General features: G+C 40.1%; 1 protein-coding gene across 1 annotated transcript; it reads right to left on the bottom strand.

The window, feature by feature from the left end:
- Positions 1 to 13,775: 13,775 nt before the first annotated feature.
- On the bottom strand, positions 13,776 to 25,958 carry C6H5orf47 (chromosome 6 C5orf47 homolog). Its single transcript, XM_045394518.2, has 4 exons — positions 25,577 to 25,958; positions 16,762 to 16,847; positions 15,199 to 15,298; positions 13,776 to 13,795 (listed from the first exon to the last, which is right to left on the bottom strand). Exons 1-4 carry the CDS (start codon positions 25,899 to 25,901, stop codon positions 13,776 to 13,778), a joined length of 531 nt encoding a protein of 176 aa, XP_045250453.2. The 5' UTR covers positions 25,902 to 25,958.
- Positions 25,959 to 26,855: the final 897 nt, after the last annotated feature.

The following is a 26,855-nucleotide window of genomic DNA, read 5'->3' as shown; positions in this document are numbered from 1 at the left end:
ATGGAGGGAAGGAGGGAGAGAGGGAGGAAATGTTCAGAATATGGCATATAGTAAATACTGAGACTAATGAAGTCACCCATAATCAAACTAGGCTATTCCCAGTTGTTAAAAAAAAAAATTCACTAAACTTCATCAGATTCCAAGAATAATGGGGTCCAGTAAGAACACATTAAAGTCAGAGAAAGACCAACATGACACCTGACATTCTGGAAATCTTAGCCAGTGCAGTAAAGCAAAGAAAATAAGTAAAAGGTATTTACAGGTTGGAAGGAAGAAATAAACGTCTCATTTATAGATGAAATGATTGTAGAAATCCCAAAAAATTCTGTATACCAGCAATTAACAATGGAAAATTCAAGTTAAAAGTGCCATTCAGAATAGAACCAAAAATCACAAAATATTTGGTATACATCTTACAAACTATGTGCAAGATCTGTAGAGTGACAACACAACACATTCAAAACCTAACAAAATGTAAAAAGACCTAAATAAATGAAGACATATCCCATGTTCAGGAATCAAAAGATTCAACATTGTTACAATGACAATTTTTCCCAAACTGATCTATAGGTTTAATGCAATTAAATAAAAATCCCGAGCGTTTCTTGCAGAAATCAACAAGCTAATTCTGAAATTTATATAGAAAGGCAAAAAAACTAGAATAGCCAAAACAATTTTGGGGAAACACCTTACGCTGTAAGACATGATACTTAACTTCTAAAATTACTACAGCCAGTCATAGGCCAAACCACCCCAAAATCACTATTGCCTCAAGACAGTGTGGTATTGGAGAAAGAACAGATACCTAGATCAAAGGAACAGTATTAGAGCATCCAGAAATAAACCCACAGACATATGATCAATTGATATTTTAAAGGAATCTTTGTTTATTATATATTATTATAATAAGTAATAACTTAGCCTAAGAATTAGGATACAGTTAATTTTTTTTAGATAACTGTAGATTCACAAGCAATTGTAAGGAATAATAGAGAGATCGTGTGTACTCTTTACTCAGTTTCTCCCAGTGAATATCCCAGATGTGATTTTGCAAGATGTCACTTACAAAACTACAGTGAAAAATCACATCCAGGATATTGTGATTGATATGTGCAACACATAGACCAGGGATATCTCATGTTGCACTTACATAGCCACATGCACTTCTCTCCATCCCCAACCCTCTCCTTAACCCCTGGCAACCACTCATCTGTTCTACATTTCTATAATTTTGCCATTTCAAGAATGTTACATAAATGGAATCATATAGTATATAACCTTTTTGGATTGGCCTTCTCACTCTGCATAATTATCTGGAGATTAAAGTGTGTTGGATGTATCAACGGTTTGTTTCTTTGTATTGATGGGTAGTATTCCATGCTATGGAGATACCAGAGTTTGTTTCATCAGTCATCCATTAAAGGACATCTGGGTTGTTTTCCATTTTTGTCTACTACAAATAAAACCACTATAAATATTCGTGTACAGATTTCTGTGTGAACATAAATTCATTTCTCTGGGATAAATGCCCAATCGTCGGGTTGTACAGTAGTTAAATGTTGCATTTTTTCAAAAGTTGCCAAACTATTTCTCAAAGTGGTTGCAGCATTTTACATTACCACCAGCAATGTATGACAGCTCCAGCTGCTCTGTATCCTCACCAACTTTTGTTATAGTCAGTATTTTTTTATTTCATCCATTCTAATAAGTGTGTAGTGTTATTTCATCATGGTTTTAATTTGCATTCTCCTAACAACGCAAATTAGGGAATTTGCATTTGTTCCTCCTTAGATCTATGATCCATTTTGAATATTTCTTTTATATAAGATGTGAAAGCTGGGCATAGTGGCTAACACCTGTAATCCCAGCCCTTTAGGAGGCCAAGCCAGGCAATTGCTTGAACCCAGGAGTTCAAGACCAGCCTGGGCAGTATGGTGAAACCTTCTCTCTACAAAAAAAAAAAAAAAAAAAAAAAATACAAAAATTGGCTGGTCATTGTGGCACATGCCTGCAGTCCCAGTTACTCGGCAAGCTAAAGTAGAAGGATCGCTTGAGCCTGGGAGGTCAAGGCTGCGGTGAGCCATCATCACACCACTGCACTCCAGGCTAGGCCAGAGTGAGACCCTGTCTCAAAACAAAAAAAAAGGTGAGGTTTAGGAAACGTTTACTTTTTCGCACATGGATATCCAATTGTTCCAACACCATGTATTGAAAAGACTACCCTTTCTTTACTGAACTGCATTTGTACATTTCCTTTATAAAATATCAGCTGAGACTTATGCTTCCAGGGAAATTCAGTAGACATACTTTTCCCTATTCCTGTCTCCAAGTATTAGAAACTAAAAACTTGGAACATTATATATAAAACAAACATAAGAACACTCTGAAAGCTATAGAGAACAGACCAGTTAAGAACCTCAAAGCCCAGGGAACAACACAGAAGTGAGTTCTTAGGCTTTCTTTTTCTTTCATATATTCCAGACTTGAAGCTTAAGAAGCCAGGAACCTGGAAATGCCAAAAGGCATAGACAATTTAAAAAGGCCCAACAAAAACCAGCTCTCTCTATGTAAAGGACCAGGAAAGGAACAGCTGAGCAAGACAGAAAACTTTACGATGATAACCACTCAACTAGTCAAATACCACAGAAAAAACTGGGGCCCCAACCACCTTAACAGCAGTAAGGGCTTAGTAGGAAGCCCAGGCTTTCACACTCATGAAGCTGTGCCGATGTGCCCCAACACCCCCAGTGGGGTGAAGCCAGAAAAGGGAAATTAGAGGGCCCAGAAGTTTACCCCACTAACCAGTAATGAGTCTTCTTTTTCCTCTTCATTCTCCTACTCTCCCCACTGACCCAGTGTCAGTGGACACCACATGAGAAGCCAGAAGGCAGGAAAAAGAAAACAGAAAAACACAGACAAAAAATAACAAACAGAAAAAAACTAAAATAAAATGGAAAACTTAAGTACTAACATTAACTACATTAAATGTAAATGATCTAAATATATGCATATCAATAAAAGACTGACATTGGCAGAGTAGATTCAAACATGACCCAGCTATACGTTATCTATAAAAAACTCATTTCAAATATAATGATATAGGCAGGTTGAAAGTAAAAGAATGGAAAAAGATATAATAAAATGAAAGCAGGAATATTTATGTTATTATCAGATAAAACAGACTTAAGAACAAAGAAAATTACCAGACAAAAAAGGGCATTATATAAAGGATCAATTACCAAGAAGATTTAGCAGTCCTAAATATGTATGCACCAAATAATAAAGCTGCAAAATATGTGATGTAAAAACTGTGAGAACCTAAAGAATAGAAAAACATGTAACTGGAGACATCAACACACCTCTTTTAACAACTGTTAGAATAACTAGACAGGTAATCATCAAGAATACAGAAGAACTCAGTTATCAACCAAGAGAATCTAATAGACATTTGCTGAACATGTTGAACACTTACCAACAGTAGAATATATATTCTTTTCAAGTGCCCATGAAACCTATACCAAGATAGGCCATATCATTGGCCATCAAACAAACCTCAGCAAATGTAAAGGAACCAAATTCATACAGTGTGTGTTCTCTGAGCACAATGGAATCATGCTAGATATCAATAAAGAATAACAGGAAAATCTCAACCATTAGAAAGTAAACAATGTATTTCTAGATAATCTACAAGTCAAAGAGGAAATTTCAAGGAAAATCAAAAAAGACATTTAAGTAAACCAAAATGGAAACACTTAGAATCTGAGCTATTCCATCAGGAAGGAAAAAAAAGAAAACACAATGTATCAAAATCTGTGGGATACAGCTAAAGCAGTGCTGATAGAAAAACTTGTCACACCAAATGCATATAGTAGAAAAGATGAAAAGTCTCAAATTAATAATCTAGGCATTTCTTTTCAAGAATATAAAAAAGAAGAACAAAATAAAACCAAAGCAAACACAAGAAGGGAAATAGTAAGTAGAAATGAAAGAAACTGAAAACAGAAAAATGAGAGTTCCTGGGTAAATGAAGGATGGCAAAATCATCTGGCCATCATTCTGTCTTCTTAATTGTCCAGTGTCTCTCCAGGACACTGGAGGATTTCTTTTTTTTTTTTTTTTTAAGACATTCAAGTCTTGCTCTGCCACCCAGGCTGGAGTACAGTGGTGCAATCTCGGTTCACTGCAACCTCCAGGACACTGGAGGCTTTCTAGCGGGCATTTCTAGCTAGTGCAACCGAAGTGGATGATATGGGGATTAGACTACCTGCTCAAGTAACTTGCTTGTGCTCTCTGGTCCTGCTCAGTCTTCAATCCCAGATGCACTATTTCCATTTTATGATTGTCTACTGCTAGTACTTCAATTTTTTTACTTGATAAGTCTGATAGAATCCTATTTATAAAGTGAAGTCTCAGATCCATAGTCATTTGGTGCCTCAAGGCCAAGCAATCTGTCTCTACCAGAATCCAGAATCATGTCAGAAGCTGTTTTTCTTTTTCTTGTTTTCTTTTTTTTTGAGACGGAGTCACCCAGGCTGGAGTGCAGTGGCACGATCTCGGCTCACTGCCAGCTCCACCTCCAGGTTCACGCCATTCTACTGCCTCAGCCTCCTGAGTAGCTGGGACTTACGCCCGGCTAATTTTTTGTATTTTTAGTAGAGATGGGGTTTCACTGTGTTAGCCAGGATGGTCTCCATCTCCTGACGTCGTGATCCGCCCACCTTGGCCTCGCAAAATGCTGGGATTATAGGCTTGAGCCACCGCACCTGGCCCAGAAGCTGTTTTTCAAAAGGCATTTAATTCTATGCCATGGACTGCATGACCCTGATCCATAATCCCATTACAGGGCCCATGTTAGGCTTTCCATAAGCAACATACTACATCTTTTATCACTACTGACATCTCTAACATCATAAGGTCTTCCAGATCATATGACTCCAGCAGCAGGACTGCTTACAACACAGCCTGAACCTACTGCAGAGCCCTTTCCTGCACTGTGTCGCACTCACACAAAGTTAACCACCTTCTGTGTCATATATTAGGTGTAATATATGCGCCACATCAATATTCCTAGATGAACAATATATTACTTCCAGAAATACAAAGAGGCCTACCATGCATGTGCTTCAGTTTTTGTGGTGAGGGATTCAAGATGTGAGCAATGATTTTTACTCTGGAGGGTATATCCTAGCATACCCATGGCCATTGGACCCCTAAAAATATCACTCAAGCTGTCTACATTGGACTCCTAAAATCTTCACCGAAAATCCAGGCAGGTCCCTGAATCTTTGTAGCATTTATCTTCCACCCTTGGGAGCACACACGTCTTTTACCAAGGCCTCCAGTGTATGAGCCACCTGTTGCTTGTTCTGCTGATAAGCATAAAGTTACTAATGTAATGATCAGTATGAAATTCTGTGGGATGAAAAAACAGTACAGATCTCTTTGGACTACATTCTTATGAAAGGTAGAAGAGGGCTGGGTGCGATGGCTCACGCCTGTAATCCCAGCACTATGGGAGGCTGAGACAGGAGGATCACCTGAGGTCAAGAGTTCGAGACCAGCCTGGCTAACACGGTGAAACTCCGTCTCTACTAAAAACACAAAAAAATTAGCCGAGTATGGTGGCACATGTCTGTAGTACCAGCTACTCAGGAGGCTAAGGCAGCAGAATTGCTTGAGCCCAGGGAGCAGAGGTTCCAGTGAGCCAAGATCGCATCACTGCACTCCAGCCTCAGCAACAGAGCGAGACTCCGTCTCAAAAAAAAAAAAAAAGGTAGGAGAGTTAACATAGCCCTGAGGCAAAACCTTAAGTAAATATTGTCTGCCCCATGTGAATACAACTGTTTGACCTTTTCTGATTGAAATGGAAAAGCATGCATTTGCCGTATCAATTGCTATATACCATGCTACTGCTCTAACAATGGCATCTGTCTAGCAAAGCAGCTGTGTTCAGGGCTACTATTCAATTAACTCTGCAGTAGTCTACAGTCCTTTGGGTCTTTAATGGTAGCAATAATCTATCACCCTCCTCCCATTCCACAGAATGTGATCTTGTTTTATTATTATTATTATTATTATTATTATTATTATTATTATTATCTTGGCTGGGAGAAAGGAGGCAGTTTTAGGCATTTCTACTTGTCCTTCCTCACTGTTATAACTCTTACTCCACCAGACAAGCATCCTGTGTAGGAGTTACTCCAACTGCCAGGTATATCAATTCCAATTATATACCCAGGGCCTGGGGAGATGGCTATTGGGTAGGTTTCTAAACCCGGTGGGCCCATTGTAAGCCAGACTCTAACCAGGATTCCATCTATTACCTGGTCCCTAGAAGCTTCCACTCTAACAGGGGTGCCATTAGATATTTTGGTGCTCTAGGTATCAATGTGAACTTAGAATCTATGTCCAATAATCCTGAGTGTTCTATTTTCAAAAGTTTCCCAAAAAAGTGCCCCCAAGTCTAGAAATCATTGATGATCTACAGTCTTATATTTTATCCCCTTTGATCAAGCGCATCAAGCACCTCACCTCAAAATCCAATATCTGATCAGACTGGCCAACCCCCTTGCTTATGCCAATATATGCTAATTCTTAGAGCTCTTTCTGTGTATTCTCTCTCTCCTTCCTTATCTGACCCAGGCACTTTTCCAGTTGGGTTACACTGGGATTTAATCTTAGTTGAATGCCTATTGGCCAGGAAAGGGGGTGAGGAAAGCTACTGAGGAGAGAAACGGTTGCCTTGAAGGTGGGAGGGCTTCCGCAGTACCTTCCAACACAGGAGAAGAGTGGGCCAACTCTGTGAACTTGAAGAGCTCATGGGAATCCATGCAGAAGTTACTTACTACACATTCCAGTCTCAGATTTCCCTAACCTGGGCCCTGATTTTGGCATAGCAGATGTGCCTTGACTGACCTTTTATACATCTCTGGAGCTCTGCAGCTCTATAAGATGTTCTATTTGCCACTCCTTAGGTCTGATCTCCCACTGCAGCTTCACTAGCAGAGTGGTCCTCCCATTTATGCTGTAACTGCTTGCTAATGGATATATATTTTTTACTATCCTCTCAGCAGCGTGTTAATACAACTTAGCAGTAGCTAGTGCAGTGAACTATCTTTGAAGGCATTATTCGCCCGTATTTTTCAAATGCCTGCATAATCACACCTGCAAAAGCACTGCCCTCAACTAGGAAGTTTTTCCAAATCATGTCAGATGAAACCTTTAAAAACAGGACTACCGCTATGTGCCAGGTACTATCCATACCACACAGGAAGGCGTCTCTGACAGCTGGATGGTGAATGTGCCAAGTCAGTGTCCCATCTCACTGCCCATTATCTCAGACCATTCCTGACATTGCCTGTGTTAGTTTGGGTCCTCCAGAAGCCAAAACCAAGAAAGAATTAGATGCGCAACATATTTACAGGGAAAATGTCTGTGAGGAAAACTGAGAGGGAGCCACGGGAGCCTGGGAGAGTCATCACACCATGATGAAGAACTAGACGCTTAGTAGGGAAGAGAAGGAAAGAGGGTTGGGTAAGAAAAGTCTCAGGCTATCTCTGGTGCAGTTCTAAGAAATTTTCAGGAAGACAAATGGAGAACCTTTGAGGCCTGTCTTGCAGAAACATACCTGCCTTAAAATCCTTACCATGCTTAATCACTGGCTTGGGAGCAACTTGTTAGGAAGAATGGCTTCATACAAATGTAGCAGAATTCACAATACAGCACAGCTGGGCTATCAGTAAACTATGCCCCTGTGGTGGGAAATCTGAGCAGCACATTTTCATGGTTGCCATAGGTACAGTCCATGAGTCAGGAACTGGAATACTACTGCAGCAGCATACCACCACCTAACCTGGCATTCTCCCTAAAATAAAACGCTGCACTAGTAGTGCTGTTCCCCCTCTACTCCCAGGCCGTCCAGCCATCCTACTCGCACAGACCCACTCCTCATCTCAAGACCATTATTTAACTATTTTATAAATTTACTCCCGTAAGATTCCTAGATTACCCAAGACTTTCCCCAAATTTTAACATTTCCTCAGCTTATACTGGATGTAAAAATACCCTGAATTTAATTAGTTCCTATGCTTAAAGATTCCACTGTTTTTTGTTTTGTTTTCTTTTCTTTTCTCATGAAAGTTCACCTGAAATCTTTCAGGTGACCTGGAATAAATGGCTGAATGATATTTTGAAGTATTGACGTTTCTTCTCTATTCTGCACTCACCAAAATTTTTCATTTAAAACACGAGAAGATCTCTTCCCTCCCCTCCCTGCACAACTAAGCATGAAACAATCACGGCAGAACCCAAAACATAAGTTGCAAATATTAGACTACCGGGCTAAAATAAAATGCCTTTCATCTACACAGAGGAAGGAGTCAGATATAGATTTGGTGAGTGAATGTTTCAACTCATGAAAACTAGACAAATGACACTATGGCCTGGAGATGAAGAGAAGGCAGGACCACAATGTAGTCTGAAGTCTTTAATGTAGTGGGGGTGGGTCATTAGCCCCTACCGAAATTATAGAACAGAAATAAGTTACAGTATTGCAGCTAATGTTCAGTGATGTATCAGTAAAGTCTTATGTTTATTATCTATTTAACATAACAGATTGAACACATATTCACTAGAAATTCTTAAACAAAAATTAAAAGATTTAGAACAAATATTTAGAACATTCATTTCAGTGACAGTCTTCATTCCTCCATGGTTCTAGAATAGCAAAATAAACTGAGTTTGTATCCAGTGCTAGACTCTTATTTTAAATCTAATAAATAGTGATATACCTAATAAATTAAAACAGACTACTATGCCAAGTTGTATAAGTCACATAAATGTAAACATACATTGAAGCAAACCTAAAATCCTCATTCACATTCACTACAAAACTTTATGCAGCATAAATTACAGTATAAACAGTGTAAATATGTCTCATTTTGCAATAGACTTCAGTTGCATAAGGTAAAACTTGAAGCTTCCCCCAAGGATTTAGCAGCCTGAAATTTACCCAGCATAATATAAAGAAGTTGTGTTACCCTCCATGCAGGGAAACTTGAGAGCCCACATGGCAAAAAAAAACCTAGGCCATTTCCCCAAGCAATGTGTCCTTCCATCTGGAAACAGGTGGATTTGATAAATAGTCACTAGAAGATCATGTTACCACAAATTATACACTGTTGTAGCCTCCTGAAGTAATTAAGTTATAACTATTAGAGGAAGAAACAAAACTATGAATTATTTTACAGTCCTTACAACTTGTACTATTTCCTGAGAATTTTGTATATTAACACTTTGTAATACCTTTGTAAATAATTTGGAAGCCCACCCACTCAATGCCCCCCAAAAAGAATGGATGTCATCACTGTAATCATCCTGGATAAAAAAGCACCTGCCACTCCAGGGGGAAGAAGCAACCAGAGTACACAGAATTTGATCATGAACAAGCCTCATTTTGTCTTTCCCTCCTAAGTTTCCAGTTCCACCTAGGCCTTTGATTCAATTCAGAAAGAGAGACCATACCAGCAAAAAAGCAGAAAAACTGGCGGAGGTGAAAGTTGATCACTACTTCACGTTGAGCAGAAAATAAGGACTTATTAAGCAAAACTTCTAAATGATTTTCAGAATTCTAATCCTCTCATTCATTGACTTAAAAATAATGTACCTATTACTTAGGGGTCTGGCAAGGTAAAGGGCATCTCCTCTGATCTTTGCCCAAAAATTTTCCTAAAATACTCCATATTATAATATAGTCCATTATAATATATCCATATTATAAATGCATATATTTACTAACTTTCCTTAGGATGAAAAGATGGCTTAAATAATCATCCGCTTAGTTTTAACACCCAAAATAATGGTTGCTATGTAAATTCTAAGGTTTTTTCCCATAAAATAATAAAGAAGTTTACAGGAAGACAAAAATAACTTAAATGAATCCAAGTTTAATTTAAAAGTTACATCTAAAAGAAGAGATGTACAAAGCAGCAGTTGTAGACTCATTAATAAAATGGAAAAGCTGGTAATTAGAAAATTCATGTAATTGCATCGATATGCTAATCTAAATTTTATGTATAAAGTTAATTTAAAGGTATGTAGAATAAGTATTAATTCTGACAATAACACTTGCATGCATTGGTAACAATATTTAACTAAAGGTATTATTAAATAGCAAAGAAATACTGTTAATTTATAAAGAAGGTAGTTTTTCTATTCAACTACTAAAGTCCCAATTCTAATAAAACACATCAAAATTAACATACATTGAAGCAAACCTAAAATCCTCATTCACATTCACTACAAAACTTTATGCAGCATAAATTAAATAATTATGATTCATTTAATGTTTCATCTTTAGGTTCTTCATAATCTTCTTTGGGAAACATCCAAAGATAGGTTAATCTAAATTAAAAAATGACAAAATTGAATTCTTGTTAATATAAAATATCATCATCAGTAGTCACTGAAATTTTTTAGCATTTCTAAGGCTATAAAGCAACAGTTAGAAACTCCCTGTACTTGGCCGGGCGCGGTGGCTCAAGCCTGTAATCCCAGCACTTTGGGAGGCCGAGACGGGCGGATCACGAGGTCAGGAGATCGAGATCATCCTGGCTAACACGGTGAAACCCCGTCTCTACTAAAAATACAAAAAACTAGCTGGGCGAGGTGGCGGGCGCCTGTAGTCCCAGCTACTCAGGAGGCTGAGGCAGGAGAATGGCGTGAACCCGGGAGGCGGAGCTTGCAGTGAGCTGAGATCCGGCCACTGCACTCCAGCCCGGGCTACAGAGCAAGACTCCGTCTCAAAAAAAAAAAAAAAAAGAAACTCCCTGTACTTAATTGTTTTAATGACTTTTACTTTCTCTAGTTGAACATAAAAAGTTTCCAACACACTCAGTGTGTAACTCATATTCTTCTTTTCAACTCCAACTCCTGCCAATACCTTTGGTGACTTCAACAGTCCCATTTACAAGAAATGTGTCACAGAAACATTGTATCACAGGCCTTCACCTCCAGGCCACTTACTCACAACCAAGGCCATTGCCTAGACAGTCATCACTGGAACCTGTGCTTTACCTCTAGGTGCTGAAACTTTTCAAATGTTCCTAGATAACATATTTTTATGCTCCTACCTTTTTAGACCCCTATACTCTCACTAAGCAAGGTCTCTGCCCTCCTTCGAACTCCCAATCCCGTGATCTTCTGCAAGTTCCATTTGTCTCCCTTCTCAGCCCCACAATAATCTCTCTCATTACTCCTGACTCCAAATAATCCCTGTAATCCCTATAATCCCCGACTCCAAAACTGAAAATTCCTCTTTATCCTCAGCATTGCCTGATACTCTGTACTCAGTCCTCTCCTCTCTCTTCATCTTCACATAAAAGTTTTCATCTACATCTACTGTTAGAACTACATATGACCTTTATGCACTGCAGATATCACACTACCTCCCTTACAACACTTCCAATAACTTGCTTAGCATTTTTGCCTGGGTACCTCACTATTACCTAAAATTCAACATGCCAAAAGTAAAACTCAGTACCTTCATGAAATGAGTCCTTTCTCCTGACTTCCTTATTTCTTATTCACTCTCAAAACTCAGTATCATCTTATCCCCATACCTGATCATTTGTCTTCTCTCTGCACCCTCTGCAACCCTCATTTAAGTGCATTTTACTTTTCACTTGGATGCTATTACAATCCCCAGATTTTCTTTTTCACCTCCTATTTCACCTCCATTCCAAATATTTCCACAAATGACATCATATTCTTTCTAAAATGCAAATCTGATAGCTCCACTGCTTTAAAATGTTCTTCATATTCATAAAGAAACAAGATATTTACATACCCTTATTATCTTCCTATGAAATACTTATTAATTACAAAAGGAAAAATAGTAACTATAAATGGGTAACAACTTAACCAAGAGCTCAAAGTTAACATTATCAATAAGGGATCAGTGAAGATCACGTAACTCAAGATGCGATCCTTTGGAAAGTTATATTACATATACAACGTTCCAGCCAAAAAATGCATAACATGAATCAAATCTTAAGTAGGCATCAGCAAGTCTTGAGAAATAGCCTGAAAAAATGACTGGCCTGTATTCTTCAAAAATATCAATATCAAAAAAGACAAGGAAAGCCTGAAAAACTGCTACAGATTACAGAAGACCAAAGAGACACGACAACTAAACACAATACATGATCCTGAACTGTATATCTAGTAGCAAAATTTTTTTTAAAATTCCTATTAAAGACACTATTAGGGGCAATAGGAAAAAAGTGAAATGTACGTTATAAATTATGTTTCATATTGATGTTCAATTTCCTGAATTTGATAACTGTAGTGTGGTTACACAAAAAGATACCCCTGCTCTTAGGTTACACACACTGAAGTATTTATACACAGAGAGAGAAGAAGAATGAGCAAGCAAATGTGGCAAGATGTTAAAAAACAGCATATCTTAGTAAAGAGTATATTGGAGTGCTTTGTATTAGCCTAATAATCTTTCTGTAGATTCGAAATCATTTAGAATAAAAGATTAAGAAAATGGTCCATTTCTTCATTCCCTACTGAATGAAGTACAAATCCTCTGCCCAAAATTCAAGTTAGACTCTTAGAAATACTATCTCAGTATACTTTTATAACTTTCTTAGGTTACTGTGTCAAACAATCTTTAATCAAAGTGTACACTCCCTACACGTACATTCCCTAAACGTTTTCTTGACTCCATGAATTTGCTCATGTTCATGTCTAAAATATACTCTCAGCTGGACACAGTGGCTCATGTCTGCAATTCCAACACTTTGGAAAGCTGAGGCAGCAGGATTACTTGAGGCTAGGAGTTCTAGACCAACCTGGGCAACATAGCTAGATCCCCAACTATACAAAATAAAAATTTAACTGGCCAGGCATGGTGGTGCATACTTGCAGTCCTATCTACTTGGGAGGGAATGCTGAAGTGGGAGGATCACTTGAGCCCAGGAGTTAGAGGCAGTAGTGAGCTATGATCGAGTGACTATATTCCAGGCTGGGTACAGAGTGAAACCCTGTCTCTTTAAAATAAAAAAATTTTAAAAAAAGGATAACTGTGTGTAGATTTCAGTAGATCAGTAGAGGTGACAAAAAAGAAAGTAGCAGTAGACAGCCTAAAGAAAATCAGAGGTACATGACCAGAGGTCAAGGGTAGGATGGAGATTTAAGGGTAATATACCCAGGAAGAGTAGTTGAAGCTATAAAAATCTGTGAGTTATCTCAGAGTGAATATGTAAAGAGAGAATGGGGACAACAATTACTCCTAGGACAGCATTTGTTATTAGGTGGTAGCAAAGGTAAATATGGTAAGTGGGGCAGGACAAGGGCCATAACACAGCCTGCAGTGCAGGACACTAAGAAATAAAAAGGAGCAGTAGTAAAATAGCAGGAAATACGACAATATATTCAAAGGAAAAGAGAACTAAGTAGAGGTATAAACAAAAAGAAGAAGATTCTGCCCTCAGAGGGTACAATAGAAAAAAAGAAGAAGAAGAAGGAAAAACATGGAGCATAACAGCATGACGGACACGGGGCCCATATGAAGTTTTAAAGGTCAGGAAGTATTTTAACGAGCACCTACTATGTGCCAAACATTGGATTTAAGAAAGGAAATTGGCTGGAATTAGCAACAGTTGGTTATACACTAATGTTTGGAGAAGGGAGAATATAGAAGGGAAGGGAAAAAAATCTATACTCTATAATTATTACCTAAATAGAGTCTTACCAGAAGATAAGAAGATTCATCTTGTATAATTTGAGCCTGCAAACAACATAAAGAATAAGGAAAATTTAAGATGGCCTCTAGCACTGGTTTTCCCATTAATAAATACATATTATGGAATACAAGTTATAATACATTTTTAAACATAATTATGAGTTTTATAAAGAAGTTCTGTAATCTAGTTTAACACTGTAATGTAAAATAGTGAACTTGTTTGGAAGAGGCTATTTATGGAAACCACAGCGTATCATTTTAAGTTGTTAAATAATCCTTACAAGATTACATTTAAGAGAAGGCTTCTTGCTGAGGCAGAAAAGAATCCAACAAGTTCAAAGTTATGCAGTGATCTGAACTAGCACTCAGAAGCATGTCCAGGTTTTGTGCACACTGCTCTGCCTATTCAAACATCCTTTTCGGTTAAGACACCTCTGACTACTTTTCTTTTTCCTATCCACCCCCCACCTCATTCTCCTCCTTTGTGGATAAGAAAAGTGAAACACATTTTCACTAATCTGCCATTATTGCAAACAATTCATGCTACCACTGATGCAATATTATATGAACCGTAAGTTTCCACTGCTTGCAAAATGGCATTCTGTTTTCATGATTATCTTATGAAAATATTCTTCATGAAATTAAATATTGCAGTTTTACTGACTATGAAACAGAAGTTGCCATAGAATGACTGTACTAAGAACTCACAGAAACATTCATGATAGCATGTGCAGGAAAGAAAGACATGTTAAGGAAAGAAATGTATGTCAAGGAAAGAAAATAACTTGTGATTTATCAATTCACATGGCATTATTAGTTACATAAATTTTATCCAACTTAATTTTTTGAAAATCCAGAACTACAAATTATTTTAATAAACACACCAGACTACATCTAATTTTGCTCTGACCACGATATCAACTCAATAGTGATGCAGCTTTAGAGCACGGTTTAATTCATGAGTTGTTTTCCAGGAATGAAATAATGACATCAAGGCCATAACTCAAGGGCAGATTTTGTAAAATGCATTAAGCAGGAGTGTAGCTTCCATGGATAGGAAATGACTTCACCAAGTGATACAATGTATAATTTTATATTGCAGTTAAAATGTTTTTCTTCATCAATACTGATGAGCTTTGTAATTTCTATTTTTTAATTGCCATTAAGATTCACATTTAACAGAAAAGTATGTTCCCTTTGCTAAGTAAATTCCAGTCATTCCTTCTACATTCCTCCACTCACTCCTATACCTGTGCTCTCTGCACTCACTGCTTCTAGGTACTCTGTACTTGTAATTATGATGAACAGTGAATATGCTAGTCTCATTTCTATAGTTCTGTATATTGAATGTGACAATTAAGAAAACTGCTGATCTCATGTGATCCCAGGATAACTAAACTGTTACAGAGGCCACTCTTTTTAACACAATAAAAATTATGTTAACTTACTTTCACTAGATAACCTTTGGCATTTCAGCCTGTGTCTATATTTTTCATTTTCTTCAAGCATTCTTGAAATGACTTTGTATACTCTATTCCATACTAAAACCTTAAAAAGATAAGCACAGTAAAAGAATGCTGAGCAGAAAAGTAGGAATATATTTTCATGGAGGCAACCGGGAATGACTCAATTGTGTTGTATGTCAATTGATATCATCATTATAAGCCTATATCAGCATTTAGAGAACTAAAACCTAAGTGTAATTGTTTACCCACAATCACTGAAATATCTGTTCTCTTCTTTGAAATTCCTAGAATTTCCCCCCGTAGTATTTAAATTAACAGTGCTGGATGAAGTTGCCTTTCAAAGGCAATGACTATAAAGTCCAACCTAATTGATTCTAACACATTCCATTCTGAAAGGCAATTTTTAAAAATTGTGAATTTATATTCCCATGATTAAACCATTGGGCAATGATTTTATTTTTAAATGTATTTTATTCCAGTTAAGAACTAAGTATTTCTCCTAGGACACACCAAAGCAATAGGACTAGAGAATGTAAATATACTGGCAGAGAAAGAACAAGGATTATAGAATCAAACAAATACATCTAGGCTCAAATTCTGGCTTTGCCATTTTCCAGTTGCCTGACAATGGGAGAGTATTTTAATTTCATCTAGGAATAACTTCATACACTGGATTATAAGAATTAAGGAAAAAATATTTAATACATATGTAAAGCACTTACCCCAGTATCTGGCACACACTAATTAAAAGGAAGTATTGGTTACTGCTCTTTTCTCCTCACCTAAAAGGAACTGGTTCTCAGAAGAAACACCTCTTAGTACAGTAGGAAAATTAGATGCTCACTCAAAATATATTTGGTACAAGAGTTAGTAACCTCTAATGCTATTTTGTACCATACACAGATATCAAACAACTCAAAGCTCAGAAACAACACAATGTTATGTGTCACTATCAACCAATAATTTCTTTAAACTGAATATTAATGATGCTGTGAAGTATAAACATACAGTGGCAATCAAAGATTTGCAGAGCATCTGATCTTGAATATGTTCAAAACACTCAAGTTACCATGACATTTGGACAACTAGCAGCGAGAACAGTTCAGCAGCAGTGGATCATCCTTCTCAGATTGCCTGCTAGAAACCTATTACATATTCCTTGTCTTTAAAAAGACCACTATAGATACATTATTACATTCTATGAAATCTGTGATTTTCTTCTTATACTACATTATCTGTCACAGTTTATTATCTTCTATGGAACATATATCATGCTTTGAAAAATCCTCCAATGGGGTTACATTTTGATTAAAATGTGTTTTATACCTTCACTGGTATAACACTGGAAGGACAATTCTTTATGGTTAAGAAATATTTCCAAACCCAGTTCCATTTCTGCTGAATTACTTCTATTTCTCATTTCAGAAAATTAAATTATTCAAAAGATGGAACTATTTTCACTGTCTTGAATATCTTTACACATTTGTATTTAGAGAGGATGATCTAAAATTCAAATATTGCTCATTCTCCTTCATAGCAATATACCTTTTTCTTTTTCTTCATTATTTTGGAAGCTTCATTCAATGGTATGGGAAAATCAAACTTTTTAGCTGCATCCTTCTGGATTAAACCTAATATTTAAGAAGAAAGTGAAAAGGTCAACATATGTAAGGATTTACTATTTGAAACTAGAGGCCATATAAATGTTTCCTGAGGTCTCTTTGAGGATTTTTATACTTGTTGGTATATTTCTGATCACCAGGTAATACTGGTTTACCAGTTCACTAACAACATGTTGAAAACAACCAAGAAAACTAGACATAATCGGGCAAGTACCTAGAAAATCATCCAGCTAGTTCAGTCTTCCTTTTCTGGTTTGTAAGGCTAGTCCCAAAAAGACCAACAACAGCATGAACAAATACCAGATAACATATCTTGCCCCAGTGTCTCTCTACAGTCTCCATTCTTCTCAGTGCAACTCCAGACAGACACTACACTTCCAACTACACAATACTACACAATACCTTGTGGTTCCTCAAATGTATCTAATTCCTAAGACTTTCAGCACACCCACACCCCCCCACACACACACACACAAACACACACACCCCCACACACCTCCCAGGCAAATTTCTACCTGTTCTTCAAGACTCAGCTCACACGTACCTCTTCTCTACAGCCTTCCCTCAAGCACACGCAGCTCAACACCCAGCACTGGCTCCCAGAACACCTTCTTCACAGCACTCAGCCCACCTTTTTATCACGCGTTTCCTCCACTAGGCTCTGACCTCCTGGAGGGCAGTGGTCATGTGTGTCTTACTCATCTTCCCACTCACACTACCACGCACACAGTAGTATAATAAGGGTTATCCAGAGTGAACGGGCTTCCTGAATACTCACTAAACCATGCTGCCTTCCCAAACGTTAACTGTTAGAAGAAAACCCAAGGGTTTGTTTTTCCAAAGACAAAATTATAAAATAATGAGCATGTGTTCCCCGAAAGCCTTTCTATTGGCTCTCATTTTGTCTAGAATATTCCCTCACCTCAACCCTTCCCCACCTTGTTCCTGCCCTACCACTGCTCTATATCTCACTTGCTTCTACTCATTCAATACTTAGCTTTCCAGGGAGCCTTCTCTGATCTGACAAAGCACCCTCTGCTCAGGTATCATAGGATTTATGACACCGTTTACTTGAGGAGAGTGTTTTATTCTTCACTGGAGATCCAGTATCCACTTCTATAGATATCAGCTATACAACAAGTATTCCATTTATTGAATAAACTAGAATATGTTCTAAAATGGCATTTCTGAATTTGTGAGAAACATGCCACTGATTTGGAGCAGGTCACAGACATACAGACATAGCACTAAGGAATATTAACTCGTGGTGAGAAACTCATTCCCTTTCCAGTGTTTTTCAATCTTCTGATTACCTTTGGGAGAAAGGCTAAGTTTGGTACCAGCATGTCATTAAGACTTCTCTAAGACTTGTTCGTCTCCCTTTGTGACCACAGACAGCTCTCAGCAGACAACCTACTTAGCTAGAATTTAATAATACTGTTTTGCCTTTATTATATTTGTTTCTAATTAATTTCTATTTATAGCAAATGGTACAGGTTTTCCACTGAAGTAATGATTTAAAGTGTTCTAAAAAGAAATTTAATTAAAAGGGAAAATGTACCTATTTAAATAAATATATTAAGTAAATAACAGTACAGATGATATGTAGGTATGCCATAGGAAAATAAGTTTGGGAAACTCTGCTCTCCACGTACCCATATCTATCGTTCCCTCTAAATGCCTACAACCTTTGGAATACTATATTTGCATCATTCCCAAATGCTTCTTGTTTGTAAGCCTTACCCAACATAAACCTATACTCCTTGAGAAAGCACAGGAGTCATCAAGTCTACCTGTAATTACTTGGGGATCTAAAATACAACAAGTACAGAAGATATGAAAAAGAAAAAAGACATATTTCTTCACTCATTTTGTGTATTGTACTGAGACTAGCTCCATTGTATTTCATGGATTTCGTCCTGACTTATGTTTCAAATCTTTCTCTAGTCCTCTTTCCACCCACTCTGACTCAGTCATTCTTCCTAATCGCTGTCCATCACTGATCCATACTCAGCACTTTGTTCACATGTTTTCCCCACCTAATTCTCCTATCTTAGCCCCACGTGTAAATCTCATGGAGCTTCCACCACCATGAAGCCTTCCCTGATTCTCTCATTCCCCAAATTATTCACCACTTCCAAAGGATTCATTTGTACTTCCAGAATAGCATTCATCATCTTCCATTATGTATAAATTATAAATGTAGCTTTCAAGTTCTGTAAGGACAGGGAACTGGCCTGATTTATTAGTCTTATTTGAAATGTTAGAAGAGTTGATTTGCCTACTCCTGAATCTCTAAACTTCAGTACATTTTCCAAACAGCTTATAGTTTATCTTCCAAAAGTGCAGCTGTCTCTGATAACTTTACTCCACCCCACCATTCAAAAATCTTCAGTGACGATAAAAATGACAGTCTTCAAGGTATTCCATAATGTGGTCCAAAACTTACTTTTCATTCATTCAATAAACAGTACATGTCCACTGTGTGCTAGACATGCTAATCACCATCTTCCCTTCAAGCCATCTCTGTTCAATGTGCCAGCATTTACTGGGCACTTATTCTGTGCCAAACACTGTGCTAGGCACTCTGCAGGTATTACTTCATTTAACCTTCACAGCAACCCTTTAAGGTAGGAACCATTACCCCCATTTTACAGATAAGGACACTGAGAATAATAGTGGTTAACTAACTTGGCCAATATTATCCTGCTGACAAATGACAGAACCAAGGATTATGTCTTTCTGACTTCAAAGCCAATGCTCTTGATAACCTCTACTGTCCCACTAGTGATTTCTCTATTCATGTCCCCTGATTTTCTGCATCTATGCCTCTTCTTTCCTTGAACTTGACTATCAAAGCTATTCTCAGCTCACTCTTACAACACTCATATCTACTAGTTTATATTCCCATTATTCATTAATAAGTCCCTTGAGAGCAGACTACTTGTCTGACACATCTGTGTCACTAACACCTGACCTAGGGCCCACAACATGATAAGTTTTAAGTAAATGTTACTGAAAAAATAATTCATTTTTCCCCCATAGAGGGTGACACATTTAATTAATGTCTACTTAATATTAACATTAAGGGCTGGGTGTGGTGGTTCACACCTGTAATCCCAGCACTTTGGGAGGCCAAGGTGGGTAGATCACCTGAGGTCAAGAGTTCAAGACCAGCCTGGCCAACATGGTGAAATCCCGTCTCTACTAAAAATACAAAATTAGCTGGGCATGGTGGCACATGTCTGTGGTCCCAGCTACTTGGGAAGCTGAGTCAGGAGAATCACTTGAACCTGGGAGGCAGAGGTTGCAGTGAGCTGAGATCACACCACTGCACTTCATCCTGGGAGACAGTGCCAGACACTGTCTCAAAACAAAAACAAACATTAAGTACACCCAAGACTGAGTAAAACCTAAGCACTTAAGCACTTTCTGGCTTGGTTTAAATATAAGTCTACCCCAGGACCCCCTTCCCTTGACTATATCCTTGACTTCGCAAGCACAGCAGGGTGGTCACTGACGTTAGTAGCTCCATTATCCATCCAGTTGCCCAGCACAGAGACTTCAGACTCGACCACAATTCTTCCTTCTCTCTCAGTAAGCTATGCGATCCTGTCCATTCTGCCTCCACCGCCAATGCCTTAGTTCAGGCCTTCACTCTTTCCACTGGACTACCGTAACTGCCTCGTAACTGTTCTCTGGCCTCCAGTCTCTCCCACCCCCCAATTCCTTTGTGGCAGGGGTAACATGATCAGATCCAGAGGAAGGAGAACTAGGAGGCTGGACCGAGAAGAAGCTCCAAAACACTTCCCAAAGCCAAACTTGCACCAAAAAAAAGATCATGGTTACTGTTTGGTGGTCTGCTGCCAGTCAGATCCACTATAGCTTTCTGAATCCTGGCAAAACCATTACATCTGAGAAGCATGCTCAGCAAATCGACGAGACGCACCAAAACCTGCAATGCCTGGAGGCAGCACCGGTCAACAGTAAGGGCCCAATTCTCCACAACGATGACAGACTATACACTGCACAACCAACGCTTCAAAAGTTGCACAAATTGGGCCACAAAGTTTTGCCTCATCCACCATATTCACCTGATCTCTTGCCAACCAACTACCACTGCTTCAGGCATCTGGACAACTTTTTGCAGGGAAAACGCTTCCACAGCCAGCAGAACACAGAAAATGCTTCCCCAGTGTTCATCACATCCCAAAGTGTGGACTTTCACACCACAAGAATAAACACTCATTTCTTGTTGGCAAAAAATGTGTTGATTGTAATGGTTCCTATTTTGATTAATAAAGATGTGTTTGAGCCTAGTTATAATGACTTAAAAGTCAAGGTCCAAAACCACAATTACTTTTGCACCAACCTAACAAATTATCAAAGTAAATTTAGTTCTGAAAGAATAGCAAACAAAATATTTACATAGTTTTCAATTTGAGATTTTTTTTCAGTCTAACCTGCCTCTAAGTCACTCTCTCCTGCACAGCACGGACTAATAAATCTGACCCTATCACTTTTCTTTTCTTTTTTTTTTTTTTTTTGAGACAAAGTCTTGCTTGTCACCCAGGCTAGAGTGCAGTGTCACGATCTCGACTCACTGCAACCTCCGCCTCCTGGGTTCAAGCCATTCTCCTGCCTCAGCCTCCTCAGTAGCTAGGATAACACACGTGTACCACCACACCTGGCTAATTTTTTATTTTTAGTAGAGACGGGGTTTCACCATGTTGGCCAGGCTGGTCTCAAACTCCTGACCTCGTGATCTGCCCGCCTTGGCCTCCCAAAGTGTTGGGATTACAGGCTTGAGCCACCGCGCCCGGCTCCTATCACTTTTCTTATTCACAATCTTTTAATGCAGGGCTTCTGGGTAGCTGAAGACAACAGCAAGCAAAAACCACACCCTCAGCATTACTTTAAGACAAAGGATGTTGAAGCTGCAAAATAACTGTAAGTAAAATGAGAGAAAAACATTAAATTGCTGCTCTATGATCCCATATGCCCTAGACCTACAGGGGCTCTGGCCAGCAGGGAAGAGAAACTAGAAACACTACAAAAATGCCTCAGAAGAGCTGAAGTGACCAATATTAAGATTACATGCATTCTAAATCTGAAAATACTAAAAAAATAACTAGGCAAATCAGAGTACAGACTATACGGAAGAAATTTAAAGAGACAGACACAACACAGAATGCCAAGCATACAATATAATGGACAGACTCAGTTTAAAGGGGCAAGCAAGATTTAAAGGAGCAGTCTTCCAATGGCATGGTTTCTGAGGTGAAAAGAGCAAAAAGAATGATAGGTTACAGAGAAAACACCAGTAACATCCATAAAATGAAGGCATCACAAACAATACTCTTGATCACAATAAACCCACCGTTTACTAGCAAAATTTAAAAATAAAACTCTGAGACGCTCTGAAAACTTAAAAATTTTAAATCTATTAAGTAACTCTATGGAAAAGAGTTAAAAATTACAGAATTTCTTTTAAAAATAGTAACAATGAAAACACTACATATTGGAAACTATGGGATGTATTTAAAGTAGTGGTTAGAAGAAAATTCATTGCACTAAACACTTAATAACAAGAATAAAAATAAATGAATTAAATGTCCTGCTCACAAAAAAAGTATAAGAACAAAGTAAACCCAAAGAAAGAACAAGAAATAATAATATTAAAAGCAGAAATTAATGAGGAAGAGACTAGAGAAACAAAATATCTAATTAATAAATCAGAACTTTGATTTTTCTTTTTTAGAGACAGGTTCTCAGTCTGTCTCTCCAGGCTGAAGGCCATATCATAGCTCACTAAAGCCTTGACCTGCTGGCCTTAAGCAATCCTCCCATCTCAGCCTCCCAAAGTGGTAAACTTAGAGGTGTGAAGCACTGTACCTGGCCAAAATCTTAGTTTAAAAAAAAATTAACAAAACAGACAAAATATTGGCTAATTTGATCACAAAAAAGGGAGAGTGCATGTATATACAGGAAAAGAAACGACAAGAGGGAAATAACCATTAAAACGCCAGAAAATGTTTAAACATCATAAGACACTACTTTGCAGACATCTATGCAAACGAATTTGGAAACCCAGATGAAACAGATAATTCCTTAAGGAAATACAGGTTACTAAAATTGACCTATTAGAGTTAGGAAGCCTACAAAGGTCAATCTCCATAGAAAATATAGAGAAGGTTATTAAGGAATTATCCCACAAAAAGCACTAGGTCCTAATAGTTACAGAAGAATTCTACCTAAACTTCAAAGACAAGATAATCCCAACATTCTATAAATTATCCAAGAGCATAGAAAAGGAAAAATTCCTGATTCCTTTTATGAAGTAAACACAGCTCTGATACCTAAACCCGATAAAGGAGTACAAAGAAAAACTAAAGATCACTATCCCTCCTGAATACTGATGCAAAAATTATAAACAAATTAGCAGAGTCCAACACTATATTAGGAAAATAACACACTAAAACCAAGTAGAATTTACTTCAGGAATGCAAGGTTGGTACAATAATCAGAAATCCATTTATATTACATTCCATATTAATAAATAAATCTAAAGAAAAAGAGTATCTCCATAGACCTGAGAAATCCTCTGACAAAAATCAACACCCATTCATGATAAAAAAAAAAACAACTGAAAAAATAAGTATTGAGGGATACTTTGTAATATTTGAAATATATAATCCTTAGACAGATAGCCAGCACCTTATTTAATGGGGAAACACTATAGGCATCTCCCCTACGGTCAGGAACAAGGCTAAGGTGCCCGCTATCTCCAATAGTATTCAACATTGCCCTTGAGGTATTAGCAAATGCAATTAGACAAATCTATTGCAGGCAAAAATGGTTGAAAAAGAAACAAAATTATATCTCTTTACAAATAATATATATTGATACCTGGAAAATCCTGAGAATCAAGGATAAAACTAATAATAAAAGTGTCCAGTGAGTTAATAGGATCTAAAATTAGCATGCAAAAACCAATAGGCTAAGTGAAAGAAGCCAGTCACAAAAGCCCACATACTCTATGACTCAACATATATGAAATGTCCAAAATGGTTAAATCTATGGAGACAGAAAACAGATTAGTACTTGGTTAGGGCTGAGCTTATGCATAAAGGAGGGCAAATAGGGAGAATGGTGAGCAATGTTTAATGGATACAGGGGTTCTCTTGGGGTTAAAAATATTCTAAAATAGTGGTGATGGTTACACAACCATGAATATGTCAACTATGCATGCAAAATGAGTGAACTGCATGCACTGTGAACTACAGTTTAATAAAGTTGTTATTTTATGAGTACAGGTGATGGAAATGTTCTATATCTCGATTATGGTGGCAGTTACCAGGGTGTGTATAAATCTGGCAAACCTCTTCAAAACACATGTAAATTAATCCTCAGTAAAGTTGATTTAGAAAAACCAAGAGAGGGCTGGGCTTGGTGGCTCAAGCCTGTAATTCCAACACTTGGGGAGGCTGAGGCGGGTGGATCGCCTGAGGTCAAGAGTTTGAGACCAGCCTGGTCAACATGGTGAAACTCCATCCCTACTAAAAATAGAAAAAAAATTAGCTGGGCGCGGTGGCAGGTGCCTGTAATCCCAGCTACTTGGGAGGCTGAGGCAGAAGAACCACTTGAACTAGGAGAGCGGAGGTTGCAGTGAGCCAAGATCATGTCATTGCACTCTAGCCTGGGCAAGAGGGCAAGACTCTGTCTCAAAAGCAAGGAAAAGGAAAAACCAAGAGAGGCCTGGCCCAGTGGCTCATGCATGTAATCCCAGGGCTGGGAGGCTGAGGCAGGAGGATCACTTGGGCCCAGGAGTTCAAGACCAGCCTGGGTAACATACGGAGACCCCCATGTCTACAAAAGATAAAAAAGTAGCTGGGCATGGGGGTGCCCACCTGTGGTCCCAGCTACCCGGGAGGCTGAGGTCAAGGCTTCAGTGAGCCTGTGATTGGACCACCACACTCCAGACTGAGTGACACAGCAAGAACCCGTCTCAAAAAAAAATAAACTGGCTTCCTATACACAATAAGCATTTAGAGGGCATTACGTAAAAAGAAACTCCATTTACAACAGCAAAGAAGATTAAATATTTAGGAATAAATTGATCAAGACATATGCAAAACCTATGGGAGGCTAATTTTTGAATTTAAGACATTTCCTGATTTAAACGTAAAGCTCATGCTGTTTTTAGTTAGGATGACTCAACAGCACCCAGAAGTCAGTCCTCCAGGTGAGGGGGGTTCACGAACCAATCTCCCTCCGCCAGAACGGCAACACGCAGGACAAAGCCTCCGTGAGGGGGCCTTAAAGGCTCCATTCAACAGCCTCTCCTCTTATGTCAGGTGCCCGTCCCGGCTACCGCTAGTCCTCTGAAGGGAATTACTGGGCTTCTACTTTGCCCGCGCTTGCTCGCAACACGGCTCGACAGGAAAGCGGCCCCCAACCTCCCACGTGCCGCAAGATGGCGCCCACCAGGTGACCCCGCCCCGCCGCTCCCGGTCCCGCCCCGCCCCGCCGCTCCCGGACCCGCCCCGCCCCGCCGCTCCCGGTCCCGCCCCGCCCCGCCCCGCCCCGCCCCGCCGCGCCCCGCCCCGCCGCGCCCCGCCGCGCCCGGTCCCGCCCCGCCCCGCCCCGCCCCGCCGCGCCCCGCCCCGCCGCTCCCGGTCCCGCCCCGTCCCGCCGCGCCCCGTCCGGCCCCGCCGCGCCACGTCCCACCGTGCCACCTGCACGCGCCGACGGTCTGGTGCCGCTTCGCACGCTCGACGTCCGCAGCTGGGAGGAGGCAGGGGCCGCGGCCTCCACACCAAGGGTCGTGGCAACCCTGGGCCGGGAACCAGAGGGCAACTCACTGCCACCCTGGACTCCCGCCACCGCCGGTGCTGCCCTCGGCTTCTCCTGGCGACAGCCAGCCCTGGACCCCTGACCCGAAAGGCCTTGAGCTCCGCGGCCACCTAGCTGCAGGACGCCACCGCACTGATGCGAGCCGAAGCGCGTCACATAGACGAAGCGCGCCGAGTCCTGCTCCCGACCCCGGCCTGCCGCCGCCATCGCAGCCTCAGTCAACGGCTGCCCGGCCCTCAGCAAACACGATGCTCCAGGCGCCGGACGGCCCACTGTGCAGTCGAGGGGTGCGGGGAGCGGTTAGGGCCAGACCACCCTGCGGGGATTGCGGGGAGGGAGTTAGGGCCGGATCACCCTGCAAGGATGCGGGAGGGGGTTAGGACCAGACCACCCCGTGGGGATGGGGGAGGCACAGGGTTAGGGCCAGACCATGGCGCCGGGATGAGGGGGACAGGTTTAGGGCCGGACCACCCCGTAGGGATGCTGTGACGGGGTTAGGGCCAGACCACCGCATGGGGATGCGGGGGAGGAGGTTAAGGCTGGACCATCCCACAGGGATGGGGGGGATGGCGCTAGGGCAGGACCACCCACTAGGGATGGGGTGACGGGGTTAAGGCCAGATCACCACATGGGGGTGGCGGGGACCACCATGCAGGGTGGGGCAGGGAGGTTAGGGCCGGACCACTGCTGGGGGCTGGAGGGAGAAAGCTGGGCTTGAGGAGCGAGGGAGCTGGTCACTGTGTGGGCTGCAGGAGTCGGGGAAGTGCATGCTGCTGGGAAGTGAGAGGCACAGGAGAGATGGAGAGAAATGGAAAGAGGGCGGGTGCTGGGTTGGGGACGATGATGAGGTACAGACCCCTCAGAGGAAATGAGCTACTCCAAGAACAGGGTGGGAGAAAGGGACCAGGTCACTACTAGGGAGACACCCCCATGCTTGGGTACAGGAGGATTTCAGAGTGAGGAACCCACACAGTACTTGAGCAGCCTGGAGCACCAGCCACGTGAATCTGGGAGCCTCGGGGAGAACACAGAGCCCTTGGCTGCCGGAAGGTTCCAGTATGCCCTTGGCCTGGCAGGTGGTGGTGATGGAGCCATGATCCCCAAGGGCTGAGGGGACAGGGATGTGAGGCCCAACCTCGTTAGGCACTGGCCAGCTGGGTT

Source organism: Macaca fascicularis, chromosome 6 (genome assembly GCF_037993035.2).
Source record: "Macaca fascicularis isolate 582-1 chromosome 6, T2T-MFA8v1.1".
Lineage (NCBI taxonomy): Eukaryota > Metazoa > Chordata > Mammalia > Primates > Cercopithecidae > Macaca > Macaca fascicularis.
Note: the sequence above shows the minus strand (reverse complement) of the source record. Positions and strands in the feature narration are given on the sequence as shown.

Coding starts and splice junctions, on each gene's coding strand:
- C6H5orf47 (XM_045394518.2), bottom strand. CDS start 25,901: ATGGCGGCGGCAGGCCGGGGTCGGGAGCAGGACTCGGCGCGCTTCGTC. Junction 16,848..25,576: donor CAGACCGTCGGCGCGTGCAG/GTGGCACGGTGG, acceptor CTTAAATATTAG/GTTTAATCCAGAAGGATGCA. Junction 15,299..16,761: donor TAATGAAGAAAAAGAAAAAG/GTATATTGCTAT, acceptor TATCTTTTTAAG/GTTTTAGTATGGAATAGAGT.